This window comes from Gopherus flavomarginatus, chromosome 5 (genome assembly GCF_025201925.1).
Source record: "Gopherus flavomarginatus isolate rGopFla2 chromosome 5, rGopFla2.mat.asm, whole genome shotgun sequence".
NCBI classification, from domain to species: domain Eukaryota; kingdom Metazoa; phylum Chordata; order Testudines; family Testudinidae; genus Gopherus; species Gopherus flavomarginatus.
Window position 1 is genome coordinate 91043902 of NC_066621.1, and position 21993 is coordinate 91065894.

The 21993-nt window shown below is 47.5% G+C and overlaps 1 protein-coding gene across 5 annotated transcripts in view; it reads right to left on the reverse strand.

The window, feature by feature from the left end:
- Positions 1-21993, reverse strand: part of ACTN1 (actinin alpha 1) — a 143306-nt gene that overhangs the window by 63285 nt on the left and 58028 nt on the right. For all 5 annotated transcript variants that reach the window (XM_050953476.1, XM_050953475.1, XM_050953473.1 and 2 more), the window contains exons 2-3: positions 14291-14405; positions 1704-1823 (exon numbers count right to left, since the gene is read on the reverse strand). In XM_050953476.1, coding sequence (XP_050809433.1) covers positions 1704-1823; positions 14291-14405 — 235 coding nt within the window. The remainder of the gene's footprint in view (positions 1-1703; positions 1824-14290; positions 14406-21993) is intronic.

The following is a 21993-nucleotide window of genomic DNA, read 5'->3' on the forward strand; positions in this document are numbered from 1 at the left end:
GACCTTTATCATACCCCCCTACCTTAGTCATCTCTTTTCCAAGATGAATAGTCCCAATCTTTTTAATCTCTCCTCATTCGGAAGCAGTTCCATGCCCTTCATCATTTTTGTTGCCCTTTTCTGAACCTTTCCCATTTCAAATATATTGTATCATCTTTTTGAGGGAACTGCTGGTGCTCAGCACTTCTGGGGGTGGAGAACAAGCACACTTTTGACAATTCAAACTGAGCATGTACACGACTGGACATTTGGGCTAAATAACTTTCCCAGTTCTGCAACAGGTTCGTTGCAGGGTCTTAGGCAACGTACCCAGGAGTCTGGCTTCTCGCCTTATGAATTAAACCAGAAGGCATTGCTTCATATAGTAGAATAGACAAGAGAGCAACAAAAATGAAAAAGTCGGAGAAACTATGGAGAAAAATTGTCCCCCCCCAAAAAGAAATGGATCATTCATTTTGTAACATAATAAAAAAGTAAACATTAAGAATCTGAATAAATAAGTAAATCTATATACACTTGCTTAAATAAATGTGCATCTTCCTGATTAGCAAAAAGAAGCACCAAATTTAGTGTAAAGGTTGTATTAAGTGGCAAACCAATACCTTTTAATTGTTACCAACCAATGAGAATCAGCCTCTCTTTAGGAAAATAACAAAAGGACAAATGCAAAACACAATTACAACTGATTATTTAAATCAAGGTTTCCAGCTCGCTGATCTAAATCATGATTAAAATTGGTGATTTAAAAAAAATTTTTTTAAAAATTCACTCCACTCTGGCCTCTGCATAACCTCACCACCATTAGACCAAGCCTCTTCTCCACAGACTGTACTATCTAAAACAGCTTCCTTGTCTCTCCAATTAAAATCTCAGTTGAAGGAATCTTTTCTCCCACTTCTTAATCTTGCTCCCCTTGTATATAACTCCATATTCCAAATATTCATGGAACAGTTTTATTTTTACAACATCTTTCATACATGAAATATTTATAGCCTCTCTAAACATTGTCACTGAGTCAGAACAGGAGAGTCAGAATAAGAGAATTCTTTCCTGGGTGCTGGCTGGTGAGTCTTGCCCACATGCTCAGCGTTTAACTGATCACCATATTTGGGAATGGGAAGGAATTTTCCTCCAGGTCAGATTGGTAGAGGCCCTGGAGGTTTTTTGCCTTCCTCTGCAGCATGGGGCATGGGTCACTTGCTGGAGGATTCTCTGCAGCTTAAGGTCTTCAAATCACAATTTGAGGACGTCAATTACTCAGACACAGGTTAGGGGTTTGTTACAGTAGTGGGTGGGTGAGATTCTGTGGCCCGCGTTGTGCAGGAGGTCAGACTAGATGATCATAATGATCCCTTCTGACCTTAAAGTCTATGAGTCTCAGTGTATGAAGAAACTAGCAAGAAAGGCACAGAGCCCTCAACGCTGGAACAACACTGGCAAGTGGGATTTTAGTCTTCATCAAGGGGCCCAAAATGTTTCGTCCCCCACCCTTGCCTTACACAGAGAGGCATGAGCTAGGTTATAAACAAGGCTATAGAGTAATTGGGGGGAGGAGGGGTGTGCAGGGGAAAGAATGTGGTGTGGAGTGGGGGAAATAGCATATTTGGACTGGGTCTAAAACTGGGGGAGCTGCCAGTCCACCCATCATCATCACTCGCCCCCTCTAGATTTTGAGCGTTAGAGGCATGTATTGGCTCCCTTACCTTCTGCTCCAATAGACACCAGCTTCACTCCTTTGCTAGCAATGAAATCCAGGGCCTTGTTCACATTGGAGATTTTGTGCACTCGCATTTTGCCTCTTTCAGGCTTAGCCAAACGTTCACCTAGACAGAAAGGGGGGGAAAAAATACAAAACAAATTCGGAACTGCTCCATTCCACTCTCCCCACCACCAGCCCAAGTAGGCAGATCTAATAAGATAATCCCAACGCTTGATCCAAGTCACACGTTCTTGCCCTCAGCAGTGAAGATACAGCACACGATCTTTTGGGTCACTTCTTGGGAATTCTAATAATTGATGCACTTTGTTGACCCCTCCCCACAAGAAAATCCCAGCAAATACAAAGAGCACCCTTGAAGAGACTGTTTGAGGGGAGGGGAGTATTACCATTACCACATCTCAGGCAGTTATTGGACTAGGCCACTCCCCAAAACCTTTGATGCATGCTCTGGAGAGCATATCAATCATAAAGTACAGTAAGTGGTCTGTGCCCCAAAACTTGCTTCTCCATGTACCAGGTCAGGATCTGAACTGTAGGAAGGACAGGGCAACCTCTCATGAAACCTCTCTGCCATGGAACTCACTGCTGCCAAAGATCAGCCCAAGCCTTGCCTTTTTTAGGACACGGTGTGAGACTCATCTTTCCGCAGGCTCTGTGCAGCTAAATGCTGAATGACCACGACTGCATATGCCAGGAAGGAAAAAAAAAAATCACCTGGATTTCTCCTCTTCTGTGAGCAGCCTCTATGTAGCAGAGGTGGGCTTGGCAAAATTTGATTATTTTTTTCTAATTTTGACAAAAATCAATTTTTATTTAAGAGGTTTTTTCCTTCTATTTGTAACTATTTTTATTTTTACAGTTCTGTGGAGTAGCACTGAGGTTAGGATTAGGACAGTGCTGACAGCGGGGCTGCAGGAGGCTCCCTATATGGCTTAGGAGTCCAACACCTCAGGGCTCAAGGTGTGGGGAGACTGTGGTCATCCTGCCCCAGCAAAAAAGAGACCTGAGGCCAGGTCTGTAAGTAGGACGACGAGCCCCCAGCTACCTCGCTGTTGAACAGTTTCTGCCTGGTGAGTGAGCGAGCAGGGCCCCCTGCATAGCTGTGACACTGAATCCCTGCAGACAAAAGGTACAGGGAAGGCTGGGTCCTGGCGAGGCATAGCAGAGAGCTGTGGCTGCAAAGAGGAGGACAAGGCCACAGCTGTACAGAAGGCCACCAGTCTGCTGAATGGCTCCTGCCTGGGTACATTCACCAGCCAGCCAGAGGCAGCGACTCCAACTCCCCCAGACAGGACCGTGAGAAGGGGGTGGAGGTAAGGGGGGAGAGCCTTCCCAGAACCTTGTGGCTGCAGGGATCTGGTGTCAACGGCATGCAGTCACTCCCCAGCTGGGAACTTCAGAACTCTCTCTTGCAGAAACTGTTCAGCAGCGGGCTGGCCTTCCCCTGTGCCTGGGGGCTCATCCCTCTAGCCTACCCCCGCCCCCCTATTCCTGCTGGGAGCCTCACTGTCCTACTGCCCCTACCCCAAGAAGCAGCAAGCTGAGAGAAAGAGCAGCAAAGGTGGGTCCACCAAGCTTGCCTAGAAAGGAGACTGCAGTTGCAGTTTCACAACCCACAATGACCTGATCCTCGAAGGGCTAGCAACAGACAATCAGGGCCCTACTTGGCCAGAAAAAAAGGAGCTGCCTGGGCTTAGCAGTTCAGTTTCTTACTAGGACCAGAGGGGTGCTCCTCTCTGGCCAAAGGAACTTGAGGGGCAACTGAAGTTTGTTTTCTGGATGCATTTTGAATAGCTGGGTTTGCAGGAAGACAAAGGACCTAAGAATCTTAACCCCGAGATAAGGGTGAAGCTAAAGGAGCCAGGGAGGCAGAGAACCAAGGAAGCACCAGCAATGAATTTAATCAAGCTGCATGTGGCTGCTGTTTAGGGAGTCCCTGGGTGGGAACCTGGAGTAGTGTGTGAGCCTGAGTCCCCTCCTGGTCACAGATAAACTGTCAAACCCCTAAAAGGGGTAGGTCTTATATGGGTGCCTGAACAAAGGCCTGAATTTAAAGAGTGCAGACCAGGGGCTGAAGACCCTAGCAAGAGCAAAGAGACAGTTTATTGGATTTTAAAACCCTGGAAAGGGTTCATTTGGACTTTGACTTGGCTGGAGAGGCAAACCTCTGAAGACCCGCCATGGTTGGCTGGAAGCCTACAGGAGGCACCAGGGGCGAGAGGACAATAACACTGCACCCAGCTGCAAGGAGGTGCTCAAGAGGTGCCTGCCCTTTCACAGGGAGTAACACAGCTCTTTGACAAGAGCAAGTAACCTCTATTTGGATGGGGCTGGATCTCACAGGGAATACCAACTTTTGACTTAAGTAGAGCTTGGAGAATATTCTAGAAAAGTCTTTGGAAGATATTCTTCTGAAGTAGTTTGCTTCAAGTATATGTGTGGCCCTTTTGATTGGCCTCCTGTGAATATTCACACGATCCAGTTTAACTGGCATTCATAGAAAACAAAAGGCTCACACATGAACTCAAACTGAATTTTAATATATCCTATAAGCACTCACACCAGCAACCTAATTAGATAGGTACATCATCAATCACGTAAGCAGAACCATCCAAATGTCAAGAGTCACAGAGTTGCAAGAGATTTTACATTCAGAGCTAGTTTTAGCAAGTTGTGGAACATCCACAAAGAGATAAAAGGGCAAATTTGGTTGTTATTTGTTAGTGGTTATTCACTCAGTTCATTTCCTGTTCCAAAGTCTACTCCTAAGGCCCAATCCTGCACCATTTAATTCAGTGGGAGCAGGATTAGACTCAATATCACTAGATTTAATGGGGGGAAGAGAGAGAGAGAGAGGGGTTATTTTTTCATTAACTCTTCTGCCCCATTGAAGAAAGATGTGATAAACTCAGGACAGACAGCTGCAAGGGAGGGGTAGGAATCAGTACCAGAAGGTTAAAAGGCCCTCCTCCTTATCAACTGAGAGGCAACCACAGGTCAATCAGGTTCAGCTGTGAAGGGTTACCAAGGTAGCAAATTAGAATCAGCTGAGGGGGGAGCTACCTGAGGTTAATTGGGACCAGCTGATTCCAACTTGGGGCTGCCTGAGACCTTTTTAAACCCTTCCCTGTGGAAGGAAGGGGGGGGAGAGTAGAGAGAGAAGAAGCCCTGCTGCCAGGAGTGCAGGAGCAGAAAAACAGTGAGACACTCCAGGAGGAGAGGCAGTACTTTCTCCCACAAGGGGGTAAGAATTCGCTAGCCAGGACTAGTGGAGATACGGGGAGCAAACTTCCCTTGTGTCACAAGGGGGACTGCATTACCTGAGCCTGTCTCACCAGGGCTAAAAGCAGCAGAGACTGGGGAGACGGAGAAGGTGCCTTGCCACACGTGGTGTCAGGAGTAGGATGTGAGTGAGGCTTCGTGGCACGTCATCTCGGGGCAGGGTAAAGCACCCCCCCCCAACCAAAAACAAAAAAAAACAAAACCCAAAATGGAGGATATAGTGAAGGCATTGTTGCAGGCCGCTGCGGCCCAACAAGAAGCTACCAGGGTGCAGATAGCTGCCCAGCAGGAGGCAGTGCGAGTACAGCAGGAGGCAAATCAACTACTGATGAGCCAGGTGGCTCAGGATCGAGTCACCCTGCATGAGGTTGTGAACCAGTTAAAGGCCCTGACCAGCCTAGCGCACGGCCCCCCTGGGACTCGGCCCCTGCGGGCCAGTCACTACTTACAGAAGATGACGACGGATGATGACGTGGAAGCATACCTCCTTGCGTTTGAGAGAACAGCCCGGCGGGAGGCCTGGCCCCAAGACCAGTGGGCCAGTATTCTGGCTCCTTTTCTGTGTGGGGAGGCACAGAAAGCATATTTTGACATGACAACAGAAGCAGCTTCAGATTATTCCCAGCTAAAGGCGGAGGTCCTGGCGAGGTCTGGCGTGACGACAGCTATAAGGGCACAACGGTTCCATGAGTGGAAATACCGGGTCAACAGAGCCCTGAGGTCTCAGCTGTTTGACCTGATCCATCTAGCCAGGAAGTGGCTGCGCCCCGAGACCCACCGGCCAGAGGAAATCGTGGAAACCATGGTGCTGGACAGGTACATGAGAGGGCTACCGCCAGACATACGAGGATGGGTCAGTCAAAATGATCCCTCCTCCTATGATGAGCTAGTTGCCCTCGTAGAGAGACATCTAGCAGCGCGGGAACTTTCTCGGACCACCGGAGAAGGGAGGCACCAGAATAGGAGGCAAGTCTATGTACCAAGGGCTCGAGTTGCTGTAGCTCCGGGCCGAACTCTGGAGGGGAGGAAGGAGACCGAAGAGCAGCCAGAGTACTTGGAGGGACTTGGGGACTGGGAGAGAGACTCGGGGGGTAAGGCCTCACAGCCCGAAAATTAGGGGGCTGCCCCGAGCAGGAAACCGATGTTATGCATGTGGAGAGATAGGGCATATAGCTGCCCAATGCCCAAACCTAGAGGAGCCCATACAATGCGACCTGGGAAATCTGGAAGAGCCATGTGACCTGATAAATCTAGTAGGGGTAATGATGGTCCCTCATAGATATACTAGGTCAGTTAAAATGAATGGCATAAAGACCACCGCATTAGTAGACTCAGGAAGCGCAGTCACGCTGGTCTCGGGAAAGCTGGTCGGGTATGATCAACTATCCTGGGCCAAGCGCACAGGGATATCCTGTGTCCATGGGGATGTCAATTACTACCCAACCATCCCAGTAAAAATGGAGGTCCTGGGAAACCCCACTAAGGTGATGGTGGAGGTGGTCCCGAAACTCCCCTACCCAGTCCTCATAGGACGAGACTTCCCAGGGTTCGGCATCTACTTCCTGGAAGGGAGTCAGAAGGTGGTAACGACCCAGAGAGCAATGGAATGGCCTCGATAGTTAGTGACCCCCTGGCCTTCCATGAATTTGCCCAGGATTTATTCTCGCCCCCTGGGAAGCCCAGGAAGACTCGGCGAGAAAGGAGGGCAGATAAGAGGAGAGGAACGAGAATCCTGGCCCAGAACCATAAGCCTATACTCGTAGGGGAAAAAGTTGGTCGGACTGACAAGGAAACTAGGCAGGAGGCGGGGAGACCAGCAGCTGGGCCCAGTTCCTCAGGGACCTCCCTCGAGGGGGAGGGGGAAGTAGAACCCCCTGAATTTGGGCAAATTGGGCCTTCACTAGAGAATTTTGGCTGGATCAGGCCAATGATCCAGTATATAATAATATTCGCAAAGAAGTAGTTGAGGTGAATGGGGTCCCTGTGGAGGGAAGAGCCAAGGGCCCAGGGCCATATTATGTGATCAAGAAGGATCTACTATACAGGGTAGTTCGTATCCAAGAGCAGGTCGTGGAACAGCTCCTAGTACCACAGAAACATCAGAGTGGAGTGATGGAGCTAGCCCACAGTCATTTGTTCGGGGGCCATCTGGCAATAGATAAAACCCTGGATCGAATTCTGCAGAGGTTTTTTTGGCCTGGAATATATGCGGCGGTCCGAAGATATTGTGCCTCCTGTCCGGAATGCCAATTACATGGGCCCCGACCACGCCTAAGGGCACCTTTGGTACCTCTGCCGATTATTGAAGTCCCCTTTGAGCGAATAGCTATGGACCTAGTAGGGCCACTAGAAAAATTGGCCCGAGGCCATCAGCACATACGGGTGGTGATAGATTATGCCACCCGGTACCCCGAGGCCGTTCCCCTACGGAACACTACGTCCAAGATCATAGCTAAAGAATTAATCCAAATTTTTGCTAGAGTGGGAATACCTAAAGAGATTCTGACGGACCAAGGGACTCCCTTTATGTCTAAATTAATGAAGGACTTATGTGCAATGCTCCACATACGGACCCTAAGGACATCAGTCTATCATCCGCAGACAGATGGCCTTGTCAAGCGTTTTAATAGAACGTTGAAGAACATGATACGAAAGGTGGTGAGCCAGGATGGGAAGAACTGGGACACCCTGTTACCGTACCTAATGTTTGCGATAAGGGAGGTACCATAGACTTCAACTGGGTTCTCCCCATTTGAACTGTTATATGGTCGCCACCCCCGTGGCATACTGGACATTGCCAAGGAAAGTTGGGAAGAACAGCCGAACCCAGGGAAAAGCCTCATCGAGCATGTGTTGCAGATGAAAGACAGGATAGCCCAAGTCACCCCCATAGTGGGGGAACACATGGAAAGGGCACAAGGGGCCCAACAAACATACTACAACCGCCAAGCGACGATCCGAAAATTCCAGGTGGGAGATCAGGTGATGGTGCTTGTACCCACAGCGGAGAGCAAGCTCCTGGCCAGATGGCAGGGGCCATATGAGATAATAGAAGCCATTGGAGAAGTCGATTACAAAGTCCGACAGCCGGTACGAAGGAAGCTGGAGCAAATCTATCATGTAAACCTGTTGAAACCTTGGCAAGACAGAGTAGCTCATGTGGTCACTCTAGGGTCACCTCCTCCTGAGAGCAAGGCCAAGTGAGAATATCCCCAGAATTGACCCCTGACCAACGATCTGGGGTGATCAACATGATCAAGCGCAACCAGGACGTGTTCTCGGAAAAGCCAGGCAGGACTACTGAGGTTCACCATCACATCCTCACAGAGCCTGGAGTGAAGGTGAATGTCAAGCCATACCGGGTCCCGGAGGTGAAAAGAGAAGAGATCAAAACAGCAGTCAGGAAAATGTTGAAGTTAGGAGTCATTGAAGAGTCTCATAGCCAATGGTCAAGCCCAGTGGTCCTTGTACCTAAACCGGATGGCAGTATGAGATTTTGCAATGACTTCCGGAAACTGAATGAGGTGTCCCAATTTGATGCGTACCCTATACCCCGGGTAGATGAGTTAATTGACCGACTGGGGAAAGCACGATTTTTGTCCACCCTTGACCTGACTAAGGGTTATTGGCAAATTCCCTTGGCCAAGGCCGACAAAGAGAAGACGGCCTTCTCAACACCAGAGGGACTGTATCAATACACAGTCCTCCCTTTCGGTTTACATGGGGCTCCTGCAACCTTCCAGCGGCTCATGGACAAACTGTTGCGTCCACATGGCAAGTATGCAGCCGCCTATCTTGATGATGTCATTATACATAGTCCAGATTGGGAGACGCACTTGGGAAAGGTGGAAGCAGTCCTCGACACCTTGAGGAAGGCGGGGCTGACTGCAAATCCCTCCAAATGTGCAATTGGGCTAGCAGAAGCCAAGTACCTGGGGTATATAGTGGGGAGAGGCGTGGTGAAGCCCCAACTCAACAAGTTAGAGGCAATTCAGAATTGGCCCCAACCAGTCCGGAAGAAACAAGTCAGAGCATTCCTGGGGCTGGTTGGGTACTACAGGCGGTTCATCCCCCACTTCGCCACCAGGGCATGCCCGCTAACAGACCTAACGAAAGCCCGTGGTCCAGACATAGTAAGATGGTCTAGCGCGGCTGAGGAGGCTTTTGCACATCTGCGGACCGCCCTCTGCACCGACCCAGTGCTGGTATCTCCAGACTGGGAGAAAGAGTTTATCCTGAAAACGGATGCCTCTGAGGTTGGATTGGGAGCGGTTCTTTCACAAATGGTTGGAGCGGAAGAACACCCAGTCCTGTTCCTCAGTAGGAAACTCCTGCCCAGGGAACGTAAATATGCCGTAGGAGAGAAGGAATGCCTGGCCGTGAAGTGGGCCGTAGAACGCCTCCGCTACTACCTACTCGGACGGAGGTTTACCCTTGTCACGGACCATGCCCCTCTGAAGTGGATGCACCAAAACAAAGAGAAAAATGCGAGAGTGACAAGGTGGTTCCTGTCGCTACAGCCCTTCCACTTCAGAGTGCAACATAGGTCCAGAATAAAGCATGGCAATGCGGATGGCCTTTCAAGGGTACATTGTTTGCCGACCCAAGTAGCCCAACCCTGTAGTGTTGAGGGGGGGGTTAATGTGATAAACTCAGGACAGACAGCTGCAAGGGAGGGGTAGGAATCAGTACCAGAAGGTTAAAAGGCCCTCCTCCTTATCAACTGAGAGGCAACCACAGGTCAATCAGGTTCAGCTGTGAAGGGTTACCAAGGTAGCAAATTAGAATCAGCTGAGGGGGGAGCTACCTGAGGTTAATTGGGACCAGCTGATTCCAACTTGGGGCTGCCTGAGACCTTTTTAAACCCTTCCCTATGGAAGGAAGGGGGGGGAGAGTAGAGAGAGAAGAAGCCCTGCTGCCAGGAGTGCAGGAGCAGAAAAACAGCGAGACACTCCAGGAGGAGAGGCAGTACTTTCTCCCACAAGGGGGTAAGAATTCGTTAGCCAGGACTAGTGGAGATATGGGGAGCAAACTTCCCTTGTGTCACAAGGGGGACTGCATTACCCGAGCCTGTCTCACCAGGGCTAAAAGCAGCAGAGACTGGGGAGACTGAGAAGGTGCCTTGCCACAGTTGTTTCTTTAACACAGGTTTGGAAAAGTGAAGGGGGAAAAGCAGCAGATTACTTCAATGGGCATTCCCTCCCTCCCCCAGAGAGAAAAAATTATTTTATTCCCAATTATTATAATTGTTTCTATTATTTATTGCAGGCCTGTTTCTTTTTACCTGACAATCAAGAAGAGAGACACTCATCTTAACCCTATGGCGTAAACAAGTTTCTTTACCTAAATCACTACCGCCAGCTTAGATTTTAAAAAGTTATCTCACTTTTAATAGTCTACAGCAGTGGTTCTCAACCAGGGGTACATGTACCCCCAGAGGTACGCCAACTCATCTAGATATTTGCCTAGTTTTACAACAGGCTACATAAAAAGCACTAGCAAAATGAGTACAAACTAAAATTTCATACAGACAACGACTTGTTTATACTGCTCTATATACTATGCACTGAAATGCAAGTACAATATTTATATTTCAATTGATTTATTTTATAATTATATGGTAAAAATGAGAAGGTAAGCATTTTTTTGGTACTATTGTGCTGTGACACTTCTGTATTTTTATGTCTGATTGTTTAAGTAGTTTTTAAGTGAGGTGAAACCTGGGGTACACAAGACAAATCAAGAAAAAGGTACTGTAATCTAGAAAGGTTGAGAGCCACTGGTCTAAAAGGACATGACACTCTGTGCTGCTTTCTTTTTGCATTTCTCCAAGCTTGCATAATGAAAGTCATTGCAAAACAAAAACCAAGCTGGCTTCAATCAGTTCCAGCATGAGGTTCTCAGTGTTTCAGACATTACAGCAGGATACTTGTTTAAAAATAACTTTGCAGTGGAAAAAAAATTGAAGAACTGAGGACCTTTCCATTAGACTAGAATATACATTTGTAACAAATTAGATTTCAGAGCAAAGTGTCAAATGACAATGTCCCTGTAAAAAAAAGTTCCCTCATAGGCTATTAGAACTAAACCATGTGAGAAGTGTTTTGGGTTCTCCCCTTCCCCTCCCACCCCACCTCGGCTTTCTACTGTTTGCATTGCTGCTTTACTGTTCTGTACTACCCTCAGACAATTAAAATAATCTCCTCACTTCTGCTTTCTGGTTCTCATGCACAAGCCAAGTCTTCCAAAAAATGCAAGGAACTGTTGGCTTAAAAGCTGCTTACAGTGGAATTTGTTTAATAAAAAACGCTATTGGTCAGCTGCTTTGTAAAGGAGGGGGAGCGGAGAGAGCGAGAGAGAGAGCTCTTTTACAGGTATTAAATTTTAAGTCCAGTTTGTTTGGCCTGACAGCATCCTATTTAAAAGGTGCATGGCAAGCAAGGGGCTTGCTGGTGAAGGGAACGCATGAGGTAGGAAATATATGCATGGTGGGAAAGCTGTTTTTCAGGGCAAACCTTGTGATAGGGCCAGATCATCACCTCTTAATGTAAAAGCAAAAGGAAGGGACTTTCCTTGTGAAAATCTTCCCATATCACCCTGTTTGGAGAGGGAACCATACCTGCCTGCCCCCTCTGCACTGCAATTTGGTGGATCTGTGTAAGGCTAGGGCAATTTGCACAGAAACTCTATCTCACCACAGCACCCCCCCTCTTGCTCTCTGGCAGCTGTGCTACCAGGGATTCTACCCCATCCCACAGCCAATTCCGATAAGGGTGACCAGACATCCAGATTTTATAAAGAAAGTCCTGATATAGATGTGTATTACCCCTCCCACTTGCTATCTGGTCACCCTAGTTCTCACCACCACATGGAGAGGCACAGATCTGCTCATAGATCTCAGCAGAGCTGACATGGCCCATTATTATTGTACTGAGCCTGCTGTCCCATTACTGGGGCATCTTCTTCCCACTCCTGCTGGGCTCAAAGGAAGGGATCTAGTCCGTGGAGGGCACTGTTACCCAGTTCAAAATCTAGCCAGTAGAGAGCTCCACTATCCCGAGGACAGGAAGAGGAAGGACACGCTAGAGGTTTGAGGCGGCTCTGGAGAGAGCCAGGGCTGTAAAAGAAGAGGGACAGCAGGCAGAGGCAGTAGCCTGGATGCTGAGACCGGAAGGCTGTGAGCCAGGCAGACACACCCGGTTGGCAGGGGACTAGGAGTAACTGCAGCAGGAATATGCAGGGCATCAGCCTACATGCAAGACAGTGGCTGGGATTCACCTCAACACTGAGACCCTACCCTTTATATCCCTGTACTGGATTGCCCCTAGGAGCTGGGTTAGTGTCTTGTTGTAACTGTGCCTTAGCAATCATGCCTTTTGGTATCTGGCAGTCCTAGTAGAGGGGGGAGGGATAGCTCAGTGGTTTGAGCATTGGCCTGCTAAACCCAGGGTTGTGAATTCAAACCTTGAGGGGGCCACTTAGGGATCTGGGGCAAAATCAGTACTTGGTCCTGCTAGTGAAGGCAGTGGGCTGGACTCAATGACCTTTCAAGGTCGCTTCCAGTTCTAGGGGATAGGTATATCTCCATTAATTTACTTATAATTTATATTTATTTAATCCTCCCCTTACTCAAAAAGTAAGGATGTTTATGGGAACTGTCAAGGGCCTGAACCTCTAGAGCTGAGTGCTTGAAGCACATGCAGCATGTGCCACACCCAGCTGCATTTAAGGTAAGTCTATAGTGCAGTTGGGAGCATGCTTCCCAGCATGGGTAGACACAGACGGGCTAGCTCTGCTAGCTGGGGGGAGCACAGGTGGTGGCTTCCACTAGCTGCCTGACCTCTGGGTATGTACCTGCGCAGCTAGCCTGAGCTTCCACCCGTGCTACTCCGAGCACACTAGCACCCTGCTGCAGTGTAGACATGTCATTAAGAGGCAGACTGGTGCATCACATCACTCAAACACGCTGCCATACACTGGATCACACAGTATTTAGAATGCCACAGTGCTCAGAATAGGTTCCAGCATATATGGGAACCCATAGTCCTTGCCCTAAACCAGGGATAGTCAATTATTTTTTGCCAAAGTCCAAATTTCCTGGTTAAGGTACAGTCAAGGTCCAGACTCCAGAGAAAATAATAATAATAATAATAATAAAAAACCTATTAACAATAATGATGATAAGAATAAGTAAATAAAAAGATGTTGGGGTCTGTTCATAAAGGTCTGGCCATCTGGATTCGGTCCGCAGTCCACCTATTGACTATCCCTGCCCTAAATGGACAAGGTCAGATGATTGATGGGAGACAAGGATGTAAAACAGCGGTGGTGATAGCTACAAGTTGGTTACTTTTAAGTTAAACTAACACATTCTCCCTCCATCTTTCAATCTCCTCACCTTCCCTTCAGCCTCAGCAATCTACAACTTGAATACCTGCACTGGTTAACATCTACCTCCCCTCCTCCCCTGCATGTGAACAAGGATTCACTAAAAAGGTAAATAATTGAAATAAGCAGATGACTCAGTCAGCTACTTTCTTACAAAAGAGTATGTGCTGTGGAACTGCTATTCCTAACTTCCAAGTCAGTAGCATTTTGAACTCGGAACCCTCTAAAACTAGCAGCCTGAGGAAAAGATAGGAACTTGAGGTTTGTTGTGGCCTCAATTTCTGCAGAGCACAAAAACTGACACTCTAGATGGGGAGTCAGGGCTTGCGTGTCCCTGCTGAGGCATCTCTATTCGTAAATATAAGAGGTGGGGAAGGGAGCAAGTCAAACAGAGGACCCTTATTGTTGACATGGAAAGTCTGCTGAAGGAGCCATCAAAAGAAAGCCTAAGCATAAAACCCACAGTTTTATATAAAATTGTATATACCACACACAAGTTAGTTTCGGGCCAAATAAAATATTTTGTTTTGAACAGTATCATAACATTTTGATTTTTTTTTTGCAACTTATTTCTTGGAGGGCTAGGGGTAAGGTGACCAGGCAGCAAATGTGAAAAATTGGGACATCTGGTCACCCTAGCTGGGTATTTTTGTTTTTACAAAAACAATTCAGCGAATTCAACCCAATTCCTTGCTGACAGGAAGGGGTGGAGAGAGAAGAGCAAAAGCACTGGATAATGGGCAGAGAGGCCATGAAACCCGAGCTTCACTCTCAGTACACTGCAGATCAAGAACAGGCACATACAAAGCTTCCACCATCACTGCCCATGCTATCCTACATATATTTCGTATTGGGTGAGCAACATTAATGATACTTAAACCCACACAAAACCCCTCTCACCTGAAATGACTTCCAGAAGTAGCATGAGTTTAAGACCATCCCTGAAATCTTCCTCTATGTTGTCAATCTGCGTGCCGGCCTTGCGGAGGTGAGAGTTACACCATGCTGTGAATGTCTAGAAACAGAAGCAAAGAGAAGAAAAGAAAAGAGTAGTTGGCAATCTTCCCAATGGCTATATTACAGTTCAGAAAGGAAATACAGAGAACCAAAGAACTGATGCTAGGATACAGGGGGTTAACTTCAAGCCACAATTAGACTGAACAACATTTGATGCATTGACCCTGCACTTAGAGCCAGTACCTGAAGACACAAAGGGCCTGCAAAGCCCTTCCACGTATGAGTACAATACTAATAAGAATTTTGTAGAAACAACTACTCAGTCTAGGGCTCCAGGATGTCAAGTTCTCCTGAAAGCCCCCTAATTTTGGGTGCTCAGCTTGAGACACGTGAATCTGATTTTCAGAAGCGTTAGGCATTCACAGCTCCCATTTACTTCTCTTAGCTGCAGGTGACTCAGTATGTCACAATATGTCAAAGGAAAATAATCCAGGTCTACCTATTCCAAGGCAGGTGTTTGAACCAGAGAACCATTCTTTTACCCACCTTTTTCCTTCATCAATAAAGCATTAGGAAGCACTACAGCCTGCACACTTATGGAGACTACACAGAGCAGAGCCTCTCAAAGTGTGAGAGCAACATCTTAAAAGGGATGGTCTTGTGGCCTGCCTCCTCTCTGCTTCATAGTAACACAAGCCACCTCGCCTCACATTCACGGTCATTTAACATCCCTACGGCAGCTGCAGCTGCTTATGTGGAAGAATAAATGCTTTCCAAATAATTGTGGTATTTGCTGCCTGTAATGTAATATAGTACCTGGAAAAGAAAATTCAAGCACCTGATGATAAGACACCAGAAAGTGTTCTGTGGTCTGCTGATTGTCCATGGACCATTGTCTGGGAGCCAATGCAGACACACCTAAGATAGAATACAGTCTCCGTTCTATAAACTAGCAATTCTATGCAACAGAAGGAATTTAGGCTCCCAGAGCACATATATCCGAATTCCAGTTGTGCCTGGCCACTAACACCCACATACTCTTGGGAAATGCTCCGGGTCTTAAATAATCCCAGGTGGTCAGAACATAGGATTTCTCAAAGGGGCGAGCATAACCACAGAAAAGATTTCATCAGCAGTTGTGGTGAAATTTGTCTCGGTCATCCTGCAATCTGTGATCATGACTGTTTGGTCAGTCATGAGAAAGACCTAAATTAAGATTAGCATTTTGAACACATGGTAATATAGATTGCCTGGATATCTCTTCCTTATCAGTTGGTAGGTTGCTAAGGGGAAGCGTCATATATGCAAGGCCAGAAATGTGGCCTGCCTATTGTTCACTTAGAAATTAAAATAATAAATACCTCAAGTTCAAAGTGTGGCAGTGTGCTAACTAGCTGAATAAAAGGATCTTGGGTGGAGTAGCAGGGGAGAACTGAAGACATGGATTACCTCACTCCCCACCCTTAAATAGGATTTGCATATGGCAGAAGTCCTTTGTTTCCTAGTTTGAACCTCCCACCTCTAGCTTCTCCTGGAAAAGTACAGAATTCAAGATGGGTTCCAGTATCTGGTGACGTGGCCACTTGCCTCTGTAGCCATTCTTCACAGGCTGACATACACATTCACACGAAGACTAAGCTCTTTTACAGTCCATTGGCTCTTGTTTATGGGCCATCAGCACTGGGGGCTTTTTCATTGTTGTACCTGAAGTGTTAGCGGGGGTGTCACCCAAAGTAACATAGTTGAAATATAGATATAGTCAATATTCCTAATTTCAGATACAGAAATGATACATGCATCCAAATAGGATAATCATATTCAGTGAATCTTAACCTTTCCAATGATATCTCACATGAGCCATCTTGCATGAAGTATATCTCAGTTATGTTATATTCATATCATAAGCATATTTTCATAAAGAACATGGAATGATATGTTACACCTCCCCTCTGAGATTACTGCCAGAGGGTTGGTCACTGACCAATGTGGAGGCAGTGTGCCTAAAATTCCTTTTTTGGCTTTGGTTATACAACCTCCAAGTGTTACCAAACACTGTAACGTCATTCATAGGTTTTTTTGCAAAGTTCTGGGTTTCTGTTCCCAGATTGCCAGAAAACATTGTGGTGTGCAGCATTGTGCACATAATGCAGATGTCAGTGTCCTTTAAAGTGTAGGTGTCTTGGCATTTAACCACCAATGCTAGGAGGTGGTGTGCCTCAGTTTCCCCTTCCACACAGCAGTCTAGATTGGTTATGCTTTCTCTGTTGTGCCAAACTCTAAGCTTGTTTACAGGTACTAGCTGAGAAGCAGTATGCTCATAGAACTTTCTTGTTACCACTCCCAGTCTGTACCGAAGATTTTTCCAAAAATCATGCATGTTACACATTTTTAAGGTATTTACCACCAGTATCAAATTATTTGTTGTAACCCACAGTGTGTGTAGTAAGAGAGAAAGTTACCAGCAAATCATGACAGAGAGGTGCTTCCAAGTATTCATAGAATGGCAGGATTGGAAGGGACCTCAGGAGGTCATCTAGTCCAACCCCCTGCTCAAAGTAGGATAGATCCCCAAACAGATTTTTACCCCAGATGCCTAAATGACCCTCTCAAGGATTGAACTCACAATCCTGGCTTTAGTAGCCCAATGTTCAAACCACTGAGCTATCCATCCCCCTTGATTAGTATGATTATCATACTATGCCTTCTGTCTAAACAGATCAGTTTGTTCAGCACTTATGGTATTTCTCACCCCTCAGTAAAAATTCTTACCTAGGGAATGTCTTTGGGGTTTTGGCAAGGAAAGGGTGTAAGGAGACCTTGTATGTTACTGGCCCTCCCCCTCCTTGCATTTCCTCTCCAGAGTTAAGCCCATGCAAAGACTCCACCCCCTCTCCTGAGATTCCTTTGGGCTGTTCACCTCCAAACCAGTGTTTGATGCTTAGCTGCGGGGAGGGGTTTACCTGCCCGGGAAGTGGCTGTCTCTGCCCCTTCATCAGGTGGATTATTAGCATGTTCACAGACACCAAAATGCTTGTAAGAAAACCCCCCTGCCTTAAAGAGACAGAGTTAGTTTTCACAAGTACAGTAGGAAAAACATTTTGCCGAAGTGGGACCTGGACTGGGGTCACCCCTCTCGTTATTCCCAAAAGGAATTATATCTGACCTCCCGGAGGGAAGCGGCCATACACAGTTCCCCCTTAAAACCTGAGCCACGGGTGAGGTGCCTGGGGTTACAGACGCAGATCTAGCAAATTTCTCCTGGGCAAAACCCTTCCTTGTAATGAATGGGGAGACACTCCTTTACTCCCCCACTTTCCTTCTTAACTTCTTTCTTTGGGCCCCCTGCCACGGCACACACCCCTGCGCTCCCTGGGAGGGCAATCTGTCTCCTGTCCAGCTCTGGGCTCACAGCTACTAGCCATGACAGACCCTTCACTGTCAAGCCCTATATCCTCCTCCTTCTTTGAATGGGGTTGGCCTCCAGTTACAGAGCCCCGGAATCCTCCCCCCTCCCCTCCCCCCAGCAGTTTCTCAGATATCACTTTCCCCCTCTAAAGCTTCCTCCAGGACACATTTCCCTATGCATCCTAGAACGGGATTTATCCCTTGCTTAACTGCAACATCTTGGCAGCCAGCAACCTTGACAGTCTCCCTACCATCAGGCAAAACATTCCCCTCCCCTGAGGGAACAGCCATCGGACAGGAGCTGGTTCTACTCACCCCCACCCCTTGTGGCAAATGGCTTTGCAATCCTGGAGAGGAATTAAAGAGACTCTCTCCCATTTTCTCTGTAGCTTTGCTCCTTCCCACTGGGGCTTCAGCACAAGATTTCTCTTCGCTGCTGACAGACCCCTGTATAGCCCTAGCCACATTGAAAAAAAGTCATCACCCAAAAGAATTTATGTTGCATGATGAAAAACTGCAGCTGCAGTTAACTCAGCTTGCAAATCCCCAGCTTCCATATGCACTTTAACCAAAGGCACAAGGATTTTGTGCCCCCCACCCCTACTAACAAAAGCTCTGCCATCTCTCCTGACCACAGAGATTTCTGCACTAGTATCTCTCCATGAAGGGAATTCTCTGCCATTTACTCCGACAGCCTTCATGTGCTTACTGCCTGGCTGTGCAGTGGCAACCTTTACAAATCCTGTGTGATAAGTGGCAACTACCTGAGGTGTCACTGTGCTCTGGGTAGCAGCATTTCCCTGAGTTATCTGCTGCCTGTTCCCACTCAGCATAGGGCATTTATTCCTCAGGTGCTTAGTGGAATTACAATGATAGCACCTTCTGGGCTCTTCTGCTTTCACAGGAGATTTGGAACAAGGACTGCAGGAGTGAACTTGGGAAGGTGAGTGTCGAGCCTCTCATCCACCCTCTTTCTTCCCAGGGGTAAAACAGGGACTTTGCTTCCCACCAAACTTTAACCCCTCTGCCTGTGATTCATTCCTACTAGGTGGTTGGGATTGCTCAAATTTATCAGCATAAGCAAGTGCATCAACTATTTCCACCTTTTTATCCCATAAACACTGTTTTACATCATCACTAGACATATTCAGGAACTATTCCTGAGCAACCAAATCACACATTCCTTCAAAGCTTGTAATATCTTTTCCTCTCACCCACTTACCCAGTAGATCTCTCATTTGGTTCACATAAACCACATTACTTAATCCAGCCCCCCTCTTAAGGCTCCTAATTTTACTCTATAAATTTCAGGTGTAATCTGAAACCGTTTTAAAACCAAATCCTTAAATTTACCATAATTGGAAGAATCACCCAAGGACATCTTATTGAGTATGTCCAGAGCTCTCCCAGTCAATTTTGCAATCAAACTGGTCATCTTTTGATCCTCAGAAATTGCATGGAGCATACACAATCTCTCAAAGGCGATGAAATATTCAACAGTGTCACCAGACTCACTATATGGTGGGCACAACTGCTCCCCCTTATGGATTTTTGGAGAGGTGGGGCCCCCTGGTGGGGGTTCTGTCTCCTCCACTTCATTACAGCCAGTTCATGCTTCTGAGCTTCCCTTTCCCTGTCAGCCTCAAGCTGGCTCAGTCCCAGGGCCCTCTGATGTGCAGCCTTCTGCTCATCAATTTCCATCAGTTTTAATTCTATCTGTCTCTGGTGTATTTTTTCCATTTTCCTCTACCTGCAACCTGTAGAGCTCCAACTTCCTCATAGCTTCACTTTCACTCATTTTCCTACTTTTCTGTCTCTACTTCTCTTGCCCGAAATAAGCAAACAGAAAATAACCAACCAGTAACTACACTGTCTGTACTCTAGCCACCACCAGTGTTTCAGGGCAATAAGCCGTGCACACTATCCTGCTCAACTATGCCACTGTGATGGGTTGGACCCTTTGGGAAGCCACCTGATGTGCTGAGATGCCACTGAGTTTATCTGTTCTGCCAGCATAGGCCCCCTTTAACCTGTCTTGCTGAGCCAGGCTCCCAAAAACCTCCTCTAGCATACACACAGACAGGGCCACATCCAGCTGCAGATCAGCTCTGGGAAGACTCAGTTTAAGGGACTTGCTCCAGCACTCAGATGCCCACCTCACTTGGAGTACACACCCAAAGATATATTCTGAAATGTGGGAAGAGGTGTGCACACTTCTTTCCCCTCCCTCCCCTGCAGTTAGAAATTCCATAAACTGGATTATATTGTAAACCAGAAATAAATTTATTAACTATAACAGGTGTATTTTAAGTAGTTAAGGAGGTAGCAGACAGAACAAGGCAGGTTACTAGGAAAATAAAACAGAGCACGCAGACTAAGCTTAATACACTAAAGAAACTGGTTACATGTAAGTTCTCACCCTAAATATGGTTCTAATAATCTTCTTCAGAGGCCAGATGCCCTTCCAGCCTGGGTCCAGTTCTTTCCCCCAGTTCAGTCTTAGTTGTTTCCAGCAGTCATCTTGGGTGAGGTAGCAGGAGAGAACTGACAACCTTGATTAACTCACTCCCCACCCTTAAACAGGATTGCATAGGCGGGAGTCCTTTGTTTCCTAGTTGGACCCTCAACTTCTTGTGGAAAAAAGTACAGAATTCAAGATGTCTTCCAGTATCTGAGGACGTTGGTTACATGCCTCTAAGGCCCCTGTTCCCATTCTTCACAAGCTGACGCACAGGTTCACAGGAAGACTAAGCTCTTTTACAGTCCATTGGCTCTTGCTGATGGGCCATCAGCACTGTCTGGCTTTTTCATCAGTGTACCTGAAGTGTAAGCAGGGCGCATGTAGCGGGGCAGTCACCTCACTCCTGCCTGGAGGGGTTAAACACAGCCCTGGAGAGGGCTGTAGCTGGGGAAAGGCTGACTGGGGAAGCAGCCTCAGCTGGGGCCATGCCCAGGAGCACCACCCGCTTTTTTGCCGCCCCTGGCAGCGGAAGGTCCCATCCCCAAAACGCCGCCCCTGACAGAGGCGGCAGAAGGTCCGGCCGCCACGGTGGCCGCCCGCCCCCCCCAAATGTTAGCACCCTAAGCGACCGCCTAGGTCACCTAATGGGTTGCGCCGGCACTGGCCACATCCCAATTAGGGCCCAGCTGGCCCTTGTAAGAGGGGCAGTGGGCCAGGAGCAGAGAGTCTCTCTCTTGTCTCTAGAGGGAGAAGGGCCTGGCTGCTGGGAAGCTGAACCAAGCACCTAAAGTGGAGCAGGGCTGGGGAAAGGCCAGACAACCCCCAGGCTGCAGGCCTTGTTAAGGACCGAAAAGGTACTGGGATTGCAACGGGGCAGCCTAAGGGTAGGCAGAGGCAGCAAATCCAAACTCCCATTGTCACTGATGAGTGGCTTATACTGCAGTTGCCCCAGTGAGCGGGGCTTAGATGGTGACTGGCAGTAGCCAAAGACTGAGGCGAGGTGGGACAAGGAGGTTCCCTAGGGAAGGGAGACCCAGAGAGACCATGGGGTACTGCAGACGGCAGAACCCTGGCAGAAGAGGCACCTGGGTTCGGGAGGGACACAGGGGCCAGCGGCAAGACGAGACACCGGCCTGCAGAGGGCACTCCTGGGTCGAAGAGCTAATTCCCAGGATGACCGACAGGAGGCGCCGCAGGGGTGAGTCGTCGCATCATTAAAGGGCATCACCCAAAGTATATCTAAGTTATGTCATTCATATCATAAGCATATTTTTCATAAAGAATACGGAATGACACATCACATGGATAATAACTGCATCTCTGAGGTTGGAAGGCACCTGACCTCACTTCAATGCTATTGCAAGCCTTTCTTGAGAATGAATCATATGCAAGAACCCCAGTTCTGACACATCTAGGTCTCTCCTATAATCACACTCACCAATATCAGAGACTCTCTGATCAGGGCCGTCCAGAGGGGACGGGGACAAGTGGGGCAATTTGCCCCAGGCCTCCACAAGAATATAGTACTCTATAGTATTGCAATTTTTTTTTATGGAAGGGCCCCCAAAATTGCTCTGCCTCAGGCCCCCTGAATCCTCTGGGCAGCCCTGCCTCTGACACCAATTAACTCTGCAAAGCCTGGAAATTTAGTCAGAAATCATCTTGCAAAGCAAACAGCTGACAGCTCAGCTCCTCCTGGTTGAGCTCCATGCTCGTTTAATATACAGAAAGTAGTGACAATTCCCAAGGGTACTGGGATGTCCAGAGCAGTTTCCCAGCA